The 11,579-nt window shown below is 46.6% G+C and overlaps 1 protein-coding gene across 3 annotated transcripts in view; it reads left to right on the top strand.

The window, feature by feature from the left end:
* The window catches only part of LOC116103215 (carboxyl-terminal PDZ ligand of neuronal nitric oxide synthase protein-like), a 301,440-nt gene that overhangs the window by 79,415 nt on the left and 210,446 nt on the right, over positions 1 to 11,579 (top strand). For all 3 annotated transcript variants that reach the window (XM_031388845.1, XM_031388836.1, XM_031388856.1), the window contains exon 2: positions 134 to 205. In XM_031388845.1, the coding sequence (XP_031244705.1) occupies positions 134 to 205 (72 nt within the window). The remainder of the gene's footprint in view (positions 1 to 133; positions 206 to 11,579) is intronic.

Raw genomic sequence — 11,579 nt, 5'->3', positions numbered from 1 at the left:
CAGGAGGCTGACTTTCCTTGAAGTTTTCGCCTCAAATACCGCCATCACGCAAGTGTGCGTGGCACCCCTGACATTCTGTGATTAGGGACATTGCCTCCCCCCATCTCATTCTCTCTTTGCTTCTTTTCTACAGTACGTGGGAAGCCTGGATGTGCCCAGACCTAACAGCAGGGTTGAGATCGTGGCTGCCATGCGCAGAATCCGGGTGAGTGGACAGAGGTGGGGTCAGAGTGCGAATATGGAACTCAAGTTTCCTTGCTGCACGGACCCTTTCAGCCAGAGCTGGGAGCCAGAATGGATGGCTTTCCCATTCCAGGCCCCAGAGACCATATTCCTGTATTGTTGGGGAAACTTTGGTGAACTAGGGCCAAAGGTTGAAACGGATGTAATGGCCGAGCAGCATCTTTCTTTCGTGTCCTGCAGCGTTTCCCCGCTTACGTTGTGGTTGGCTAGTAAAGGAGAATGGTAAACGTTGAGCACAAGTTTAGTAAGCAACTAGTAGTAGATCAAAACATTTTTAAAGGATAATTTATTGTGGTACAGGATAGAAGATTTAATTGAAATTTTAAGACTAGATAGGAGATTCCAACAAAACTTCCTTGATCGGCTGCTTGAGGCTTCAGGATACGTGCGCTTTGTGCACACGTTTCTCTTCCTCTTTTTCCTGCTGACTCCTGGAAGAGTTTCGTGTGTGTGGCGACCCACTGCCGTCTGACCCTGGTCCGTGGAGCAGGGATTGTGAAGGAGCTGGGTCCGGAGCTCTGCACCAGAACGGAAGTGTGCATTTGGAGGTGATTTTGGGATTACTCAGGTGTATTGTTTCTTTAACCGTGTTGTGGAGTGAGTTGGTGTTAGGGCGGCTGGCTTGGTCATCTCTGGATGCAGCCTGGCTTGTGTCATTGTTCCTTGGAGTGATCGGTTCACCTAAACGGGAAACAGAGAGCAGGTGCTGCAGCTCCAGTCTTCCCTTGGAGCTGTTTCTTTACCCTATCAACAGAAGCCTCAACTGAGCGGCATCAGTGTTGGAGACAGTGTCGGCATGTTTGCCGTTCGCCAGTTGGCTTTCTGCGGGGCTCATTGATGCTTCCAGTCTTTGAGCCTTCTCGTCTTTACCAAGTTGACTTTACCGAGGCTGGCATTATATATAACGGTCCTTGGTAATAAGGAAATTTGAAATACTTTCATGAGAGTAGTTCCCCCGAGTAGCCACAGCATCAGAGAATCTTGCCATGTCGTTTTCTAGATTAACCTGAAGCTCAAAAAAAAAAAAAAAAATGTTGAGGAGTGCACATGTGGTCTGAATCCATTCTATCACTTCCTCTTGGTCTCATGGAAAAGCTGTACATTTTACTCCCCTTTTGGCTGCAGGTTGGGGCTCAGTACTTCCGGGCCTCTCTACTCTCCCCTTTGTCCTCCTACATGGATAGAAGAAGCAGAGGCCCTGCGTTGTGTTCGCTGCTGTGAAAGGCTGCGCCTGGAGCTACCCGTCCTTGGGTGTCCACCAAAGTTCTCCGCTATTTATGCTTGACAGAGAAGGGGGGCAGAGAATGGCTGCTGCTGATATTATCTTTACCAGCAGTTGTGGTTGCTTCTGTGCTGGATGCTTTTTTTTTAGATGTTTTGATATTGAATGTGTTTTATTATTATTTATAGCTTCTTTCGATGAGATGAGGATATTGTTAGGAACTTTCATGGATGAGACCTGGGACCTGAGGCAGGCCAAGTACTTCAGGTCAGCTTACTGTACACAGGCAGCGTGGGGGTTCACACTTCGGGCTGTGCTGTGGCCCCTGGTGCCCTGTTCAGTGTTCCTTGGGGTGCTGACTGTGAGTCTTGACTTTAATTGGGTGGGACCAAAGGACTGGGGCATGGACCCCTTCCCAGAAAGGGGGCCTGTGGCAGAAACACAACTTAAAATGGGCAGAGGCATGGGAAGAGCATTACCTGGGAGCTGGGGCGGGCCAGACACAGTATGGCACTAGTTGGTCTTGGGATCTGCAGGAATCCGGGCCTGGAATGTGGCAGGCTTCTCTCCCCTCATTACCTGTGAGCTGTGCCAGCCTTCATGCCTCTTCCTACAGCCCCCTTTGCGGGAGCTGCTTCCAGCACGCTTAATGAGCAGCTCATTACATTAGAGGGAGAAATTAATTGGTCAGAGAGTTGTTTGGGCTGGCTGTCCAGTGGCTTGTGTGGACTGGCTGCCGGTTAGCAGCAAGCGCTGCGATTGTGTGTCTTCTCCCCCCCCCCCCCCCCCCCCCCCCCCCCCCCCCAACCCCCCCGCCACGCCCCACAATGCACTGCTAGGCACAGGCTGCTATTTTCTTCTCTCTGTTTGCCTTTCAAAAGCTGTTTGGGCTGTAATTATAGCTGTCAAGAACGAGGGTATGGGATTTCTGTGTAAAGGACTATAGCGGACACTGTCCTTTTATGTTGAACGGTGCCAGGCTAATACTGGATAGGACACTGCAGACTTTGATTGCTGGGTGCTCTGTTGGGCTTAGAAGCCCCAGACCCCAGGGGCTTCGCCAGAGCAATAGGTAGTTCTGAGAGCAGCTATTGATAGGGGCCACAGAGGCTTAGAGGTGAGATGTGAGTGCCTTGCCAAGGCCTCCCTCTCTCCCTCCTTCTTTCCTTCCTTCCTTCCTTCCTTCCTTGCTTCCTTCCTTCCTTCTTTCCTTCCTGAGATAGAATCTCACTTTGTAGCCTAGTCTGACCTTGAATTTGAGATCTCCTTGCCTTGTGCTATGGTACAGGTGTGGGTGGGTCAACATACCCATCACTGCTAAACTCTGTAGATCTCATCCTCTGGTTCTCTCTGGAGAGCTGTGTTAGGTGGCAGTAAAGATTCTTATGTTTCCCAAAAGGATGCATGCAGGGAGTGAAGGGCTCTGCCCGACACCATCCTCAATCCTCTTAGGACTTGGGTCTCTAGTCGGAGGATGTGTTCTTGCTCATCTCCAGCCCCGTGCCCCAGTGTGAACTCAGTTAAATTCACACTCCATCATCGACTGGCAATGCTTCCTCTGCCCTCTCTTCCTCTTCATTTGCCTTCCCACCTTCTCCATATTCTTTTTGAACTTAGGATATCTGTCTTAGACACTCTTATTTTTCTCCTTTTAATCTGCTTTCTAAGAAGTGGGATGGTAAACGCGCATAGCATTAGGTTTTCCTTTTTAAAGACAGACAGTTCAGTAGTTAAGAGTATCCCTATTGTTGCATCTAGGATCTCTAGTGTTTTTTTTCCCTTTGTGTAAAACTGAAACTCTGTATCAATTAAGAATGATCCCCTCTCCCTTGATCCCTGGGAGGCTGTCTTCCTACCGTCTGTTTCTGTGATTTTGACTATGTTAAAATGTCATAAGAATGGAACTATGCAGTATTTGTCCCTTTGTATTGACATAATGTCTTCACAGGCCATCCGTGTTGTATAGTGTTGGCATTCCCTTCCTTTCATAGGTCTCCTTGTATTACTTTGTATGGACAGGCCACGTCTTCTTTATGTATTCATCTACTGATGGGCACTTGTTTCTATCTTTTAGTTGTTATGAATTGTTCTGTGAGTACATGGGTGGGCAAATGTCTCTTTCAGAACTTTCTTTGATTTTTTTTTTCTTGTCTATATACTCAGAAAAGGGATTTCTGGATCATGATGGTAGGTTAAATCTTTGAGCTCTCATCTCATTATGGTATCTAGGCTGGTCTTGAACTTGTGAGCATAAATGACCCTCTTGCCTCAGCCTCCTGAGTAGCTGGGACCTGGCACTAGCTGTGTTCTTCAAGGAACCTCCAACACCCTTTTCATAAGGGTTTCATTTTGCCTTCCCACCAACGATGCACATATTAATATGTACTCTGCACATTATTAATAAAGGGAAAAGATGCTAAGAAAGCATTCGTGTAGCTGGAAGATTAAACCCAATTTACAGGAGACAGGAAAGGCTTTGTGGGAGTGCAGAGATATAAGCCATTGATGACAGGTGCCACAGCTGGATGGCTTCTAAGATGTGGCTGTCACAGCTCTGAGAGGTCTGATCCTGGGGGGAAGGGACAACCTCCTGTCACGACTATCTTTAAATCTCCAGTGTCTAACATGATGCCCAACTACCCCGTGTCCTTTGTTCCCAGATATCAACACCAGTCCCGGCTGCTTCACTGTAGTCTCCTTGGGAAGGGCATTCAGGATAGTCAAGAGGGCTCTCAACAAGGAGTAATGAGAGTTGGGCTTGAGTTTTCCCCTTGACTTAATGTGTGACCTTGGCGAAGCAGCTGACGGATATTAATCTCAGCTTCCTCGTTTATAAAAGACAGCATGCTACTTCTCTCATCCTGTCTCTCTGGTGATGTTGTTGGATCTTGGATGGTGCGTGAAAAAATGCTTTATAAACCATAAAGGGCTATTATATTCATCGTTATTTTTTTTAATACCTTTCCTCTGGGTTCCAGAGCGTTTCATACATGCAGATAAATACCCCGAGACTTCTAGCCACTTTTAACAGCCAGTCACCTTATCTAGCTGCTTTTAACAGTTAGCCTCTTAAGTGCATGTGTTCCTTCCTTGGGGAAGCCATCTTGAGTGGCTCATCTTGTCCTCTCATGCTCCTGACACAACATCCCCATTACTGGTGACCTAAGAATGACTGTATGTCTAGTGTCCAGCATGTGACCCTGGCCTCCCATTGACTTTGACAGGGGCTTGGGCACATTCTGGCCCATGCTGCAAATGGCTTCCAAACTGATGCAGAATGGAATCAAAGCTTCCGACTTAGCATGCCTTGATTTCTCTAGTGTGGCCGCATAGGAGGGATATGTAGTCAGCGGTTTGGTAACCAGGAGCTGGCCTAATCCACCTCCTCTTACGGCAGCTACCATTTGTGCCAGCTTTCCTGAGAACTTTTCTTAAGGAAAAAAACCAAAGGATGGTAAAACCTGAAAGGCCCGGGTTGCTTTCTTTGGAGGGCTTGCATTGGATGCATACTTGGTAGCTCCTCACGGCTGGTGGCTTTGTAAGCTGGTGACTGGAGCCATGGGTCCTCTCTGCATGCTCCTTTTCCCGTGGCAGAGGGCTTCTACCATAATAAAGAGGATTTATTACCTTGTACCTTTTGCCCTGAGTAGCTTGCCTCAGTCAACCGTGAGCTCCTTTGTTATTACGTCCTCCTCTTTTTGGTCAGAGTCTGCAAGTACCAACTCTGCTCTGTTAGCTTGGCCGTGCCACTTCGCAGGATGCACTAACCAGTCACGGTGTGATGGCTTAAAATAGCTCTAGTGTCTCATCTTGTAGTTCTGGAGGGGGTCAGAAGCCTGAGCTGGGGAGCCGCCAAGGCATCATCGGTAGGCCTGCTTTCTGCTTTTCTGCTGGAACCCCTAGAGAGCAGTCTGGTTTTTGCTCTTCTAGCATTCTTGTACGTGGATCCAACCTGAGGGCCACTGAGCACATTCTATGAAGTGATACGAGCATACATAGATATGAGCATCTGTGAAGGTGGTGCAGCATGCCATTATAAATGGACAACATGATGAGATATTTTTCTTTATTGTTGCTGTTAATCTTATTTAGTGGTGTGCAAGTGCGAACTTTTCACATCGAGACACTGTGTCACATGTCACGAGGTTGACTATGCCCAAAGGTTGCCCACGATTTTGGCAAGTGCTTCCTGTCTGTCTTCAGAACCAGTATGCTGCCACCGTGACCTCCGCTTCCTATCACTGCGTGGCTTCACATTCTGTAGCCTCACTGACGGGGACCTTTGTGATCAGCTCTCTCCTCCGGTTTTCTCCCAAGAATCCCAGATTATTTCCCCATCAAGGTTCATCTTCTCCTCTAAAGTGCAAAGTCATTCTGTCACGTGACCTTTAAAGGCTTTAAGAGGCATTATTGTGCCTATCCCAGTGGATTAGAGCTACAGGCTCTAGCAGGAATTGGGAAGGTCCCTCCCCTTATGGAAAGTTTCGAGTACAAGATGAGGCAGAATGAAATTTAGATTGTTTTTCTTCTGCATGGGCTCAGGGGACTTTGGACAAGGTTCTCAACCCGTTGGTCAATGTTTGATCGTGAGTAAAAGAGAAAGATATATCTTTTCTGTAGATAGATTTGACCAGATAGCATGTGCATGCATACACAATACAAACAGACGTGCCTGACACGTGGCTTGTGTACCCCAAGTGATGGTTCCAGGCTCTAGCTCCAGCTCAGTGGGAAACTTGTCTAGTAAGCACAAGGATATGGGTCCCACACCACAAAAACAAAACAACAATGGCAAAATGCCCTGTCGTTTGCATATCTGCAATTCCAGCATTTAGAAGGCAAACATGGGGGCGAGGGGGCGGGGATCACTAAGTTTGGGGTTAGCCTGCTCTACTTAGTGAGTTTCAGGCTGGCCAGGTCTACCTAGTGATACTGTACAAATATACAACACACACACACACACACACACACACACACACACAAAGCCTCTTAAAAATACCAACACCACCCCAGCAAAGCCCCAGAAGGTTCTTTCTAATTACCCTCCATTGAGAGCAGTGATAAGCATTAGCTTTTATTAAAGCCTTGCTCTGAGACCCTTTGATTATCTTATTTTTTAACCAGTTTGTAGATTAATGTTTCTCCAAGTAAGTTTCCTTGAAATATCAGGTTATCTTCATTTAGTCAGGTGTTTGAGTGTTCTCTGTAAGACTTTTCAAAAATTGTGTTTTTTGAAAACTTCATCCTAATGTGAACAAAATAAAATAAGCTTAATATATATCTATACATATCTCTATCTCTATATATATCCCCCCTTGCACAGCTCGTTAGCTTTTAGCCTTCATTAGTGAGTGTGTCTGCTGTGTCTTCTAGAGTGGGCACTCTTATGTCTCCTCACTGTGCTCTACAGAAGAGCAGGATGGCTCTTCATGTGTGCACTGGCAGGCTTTGTGTGTCAACTTGACTCAAGCAGGAGTTATCACAGAGAAAGGAGCCTCCCTTGAGGAAATGCCTCCAGGAGACCCAGCTATAAGGCATTTTCTCAATTAGTGTTCAAGAGGGGAGGGCCTTGCCCATTTTGGTTGGTGCCATCCCTGGGCTGGAAGTCTTGGGTTCTATAAGAGAGCAGGCTGAGCAAGCCAGGGGAAGCAAGCCAGTAAGGAACATCCCTCCATGGCCTCTGCATCAGCTCCTGCTTCCTGACCTGCTTGAGGTCCAGGCCTGACTTCCTTTGGTGATGAACAGCAGTATGGAAGTGTACGCTGAATAAACCCTTTCCTCCTCAACTTGCTTCTTGGCCATGATGTTCGTGCAGGAATAGAAACCCTGACTAAGACAATGTGCATGGAGTGAGTTCTCATAAGGCAAATTGGTCTGAGGTTCCTTTGCATAGGAATGAAGACTTCTAGAGTCGAGACAGAAGAAAAGAGTGGGGCTAGCCTGGTACACAGGCTGCAAGGCCGACTGGCAGCAGCCATGTCCTTGGCATCTCCATTTGGGTTGCTTGCACAAAGTGTTTGGCTTTGTTGCTTTTAGAATCTTTTCTGACTTGTTGGTACCTGTGCTGTTTACAGAATATGAGGCTGGTGATGGGCCATAAGGATGACAATATCAAGACCCAGCTAGTACTTAGCTATCAACTGTTGACAATACAGAGACACCTTCACACAGCACACCCTCACTGACTGTGTGGTCCTGGTGGTGGACATTCTGAGTACCACTACTGAGTCTGCTTGGGCTGGACACCAGAGAGCTCAGATAACATATCCACTGTGTATTCACGGAGATGTGATTTCAGTGTGAAGTCCTCTCTGACTTGCTCAAATTTATTGGTTATATAATATAACTTGTGTTTAAATTATAAATCTATATGAGGCCTGTGTGCATAAGCAGTTTATATCTAGATGTATGTTTTGCATATTTAAATGATATTATAATTTGCCAATACTTTTTTTGGGTGATGACTTTATTGAGATATACCTCATACACTATATAATTTATACATCATACATTATACAATTTTAGCAGTGGGATTTAGTATATATCCATATACATCGTTATGCAACCGCCATTATAGAACTTATTTCCTTCCCAAAGGGAGCCCTGAACCTCTATTGGATTTTTAGAGTTTTTGCAGCATCGGGGATCAAACTCAGGACCTCCAGCATGCTAGTCAAATGCTCTACCACAGGACCGTGCATTTCTAGCCAACTCTGTGCTTCTATCCCCTCATCTCCCAATGTCCCCGAAGCTCCCAGCCCCAACTATCCTCCACCAGTTCACTTCCAACCTGAATGGATTTGGACAGTAGCTATTGATGGTCTCATAAAATATGTGGACCTTTGTGTCTGGCTTCTTTTAGTGTTTTCACAGTTAACCTGTGCTTTTTTTATGTACCAGCACTTCTTTTCTTTTTATTATTGGCTAATATTCCACACTGTACTTCTGATATACCGGACAGGAGCTGGTCAAACACTGGATGCTTGGCTTTTTGGTTTTCTTTGGAAGGGAACTTGGTTTTGTTTAAACTTAAGAAAACACTTAATGTGTCTTCAGCACCGTTTGATGGAGGTTTACAGCTGTCTTCCTTTTAAGCAAAGAACACAAATCAGAATTCCCAGGTGGGTTGAGGCAAGCGTTCTCATCAGGAGGAAGATTGGTGCACAGAGATATAGCCTTGATTTTTTTTTCCCCCCAAGCCTTGATCCTCCCCCACCCTCCCACCCCCCACCACACACACACACACACACACACTCACTGGGTGAGAAAGTATTGACTTCTGAGCCAACATTATTTTAGGCTCTGGAAACACAGAGTCCAAAAAACAAAGTCCCTGCTGGGATGAAGCTTACGTTCTGATGGTGAGAAAGAATAGGGGAGACTAGAAATACAGAGCCACGGATACATTCTCTGCAGACTGCTAAATTAGGACACGAGACCAGGGAGAGCCAGAGGTGGCCCGAGCACTGTTTTCCTACAGATTGCTGGGGAAGACTTCTTGGTTGTGTTGATGGGGAGTCTTTAGATCTGTGAGTAAGCAGAGGGAGGGAGCCATATGGCTCTCTGCAGGAAGAGCGTGGCACACAGAGGAAACCGTCAGTAGAAAACCCGAAGCAGGTGTGGGGGCTTTCTAGGTTCAGCAAGCAGCCCGAAGGAAAGTTTCGCTGGTGACTTATTAACCTGAGGAGGAATGGCAGGTTGTCTGTAGGAATTTTTTTTCCTGCAGGTGGCATCTCGAGAGAATCCGGGCCACTAAGGGGCTCCTGAGTACTTGGACTACACATGAGTAACAGCCACACACATCTATCTTTCCTTCAGTTCAAGCCAGAATTTAAAGTTACTTAATTAGGTTCTGTTCCAAAGAGGAGGGCATTCAGGAATGATCCCCCTTCCCTTTTGAGAGAGGGTCTCACTACTTAGCCCTGACGGTCCTGGAACTTACTCTGTAGACCTAGCTGGCCTTAAGCTCCCAGAGATCTGCCTGCTGCTGCTGCCGCTGCCTCCTGAATGCTGGGATTAATGATGTGAGCCACTGCATTCTGTTCAAGAATGATTAAAAAAAATTGGGGCAGAGATACTTCCTTAGCTTCTAGAGTTGTTGTTAAAGCAAAGCACACAGTTGTTTTTAGCTAAGGGGCCCGGCTCTAGTGGAGCTGCGTGTACCTAAGGGTAAGCAGAGATCTCTTTGAGTCTCCACAGGAATGCCAGAATACATCCTGCTCAGTCCAGTTTCTTAGAATGATCCTCTTGCTTCAGCCGGCTGCCTATTTGATGATGATGTTGTTCACCACCAAGCCTAGCTTTTGGGTAGCCTTTAAGTAAAGTTTGTACGCTGTAAGAAAAGAAAATGCTGAACGCCAGACTGTTGCAGCCTTTGGGGGATCCTTTGTTCATCTTCCTGGCATTGGCAACAGGTGACATGGGACATCCTCACTTCAATGACTTCTTTGGCTTTAAAGGCATACTCATATGTAAATGGATTTTTTTTTTTTCATTTTAACCACTTGTACAAGTCTGTGGTTTTAAGTATGCCACTATACTTTGTGTCCCTCACCACTGTCAATATCTGAAGCCTTTTTTGATCTCTATCATAAACTGTGCTCATTCATTCATCAGTAACTTCATCCCAGCCCTGGAACTCTGTCTGTCCTGTCCGTCTCCTGTCTCTTGAAGTTATCTATTCTACGGACCCTACACCAGTGAAATCTTATACCCTATTTGTCACCTGTTCCTATTTATTCCACCGGCCAGGATGTTCTCAGGGTCGTCTGTGTCATGGCCTGCATTATCAGTTCACTCCTGGGCAGAACTGAAAAGTACTTTTCCCTTGTGACTTCTTTGAGCCAGGCTCTGACAGCCCAGGCTGGTCTCCTGTGACAGCCCAGGCTGGTCTCCTGTGACTTTCTGGACTTAGCATATGGCACAGGTTTTGATGTACAGCCAGAGTGCTTGTGGGATCATATGCGCCGTGTAGAATGAAGCTGCAGTACGTCCTAATGAGAGAGCTTTGGTACCACTGGGAAGACAGCTTCTGAGAGGCACACTTCTGTGACCAGTGTGGAGAGGGTCCCCGCTTTGTGGCTTCCATTGTCATCCCACTTGCTTAGGAGGGCTTTCGTATCTACTGTGATTTGAGCCTAGTTTCCAACAACCCTGTAAAGAATGGGTATTACTGAGTTCTTTACAGAGAAGGATCATAGGAGTGACATCACTGCTCTATGTTCCCGTCCTTGTGCAGCCTCAGCAGACCAGGGTCTAGATTGTGCCATGGTTCTGTGTCCGGCCACAGGCAGAGAGCACTTCAAAAGTATCAAGCACCACCACTCTGTGAGGATGTGAGTGTCATCGTCACACACACACACACACACACACACACACACACACACACACACACACACCCCTTATAGGTGAGATCACCCCACTTTATAGATGAGTAAGTCAAGGCACAGAAAGGTTAAACAGCTTGCTCTAACCCAGAGCTGGTGAGTGGGGACTCTAGGATTCGCTGCAGAGTCTGAGCTTGGCGCTGCTGCTGTGATTGGGAACCGAGACTGGAGTCTGGCTCAGAGATCCTACGCGAGCAGGCTGATTGTCCTCATTTTCCAAGTGTCTAGCCAGACAGTATCATCTGTGTTCCTGATTGTGTCTGTCTTCCATCTGGGAACACTGCCAGGCAGTGCATAGCACTAGATGTAAGTAAGGCCATTATTTGATTTTTATAAACTTCTTTTTAGAGCTTGAAATTCATGTATCCTGTGTGGCACCCCTCACCCCTCTTTGTGTTCCAAAGCCACCTTGAATTCGGTGTGTCAGAAACCTGGGTTCGTCATTTCTGCAGCCGTTTCTCTCCTCTTTGCTTTTTGCTTTCTCTTGGAGTTTTACGGGTGCCAGTTTACGCCAGTGAAAGTCATGTTACCCAGAGTGTAAGCTTCAAACCTCAGGGTCACTTTAGACTCCTTTGTCTAGGTTTCACACGAGCCATCCATGCCAAATTGCCTTCTAAACAAATATTTCTCATATATACAGATCCCTCTTGATCTCTCCAAGTAGAGGGAGCCCCATCATTTACCTGCAGCGGTAGGGGTGTAGCTCAGTGGTAGAGTGCATGCTTTGC

Source organism: Mastomys coucha, unplaced genomic scaffold (genome assembly GCF_008632895.1).
Source record: "Mastomys coucha isolate ucsf_1 unplaced genomic scaffold, UCSF_Mcou_1 pScaffold1, whole genome shotgun sequence".
Taxonomy (NCBI): Eukaryota; Metazoa; Chordata; class Mammalia; order Rodentia; family Muridae; genus Mastomys; species Mastomys coucha.
Note: the sequence above shows the minus strand (reverse complement) of the source record. Positions and strands in the feature narration are given on the sequence as shown.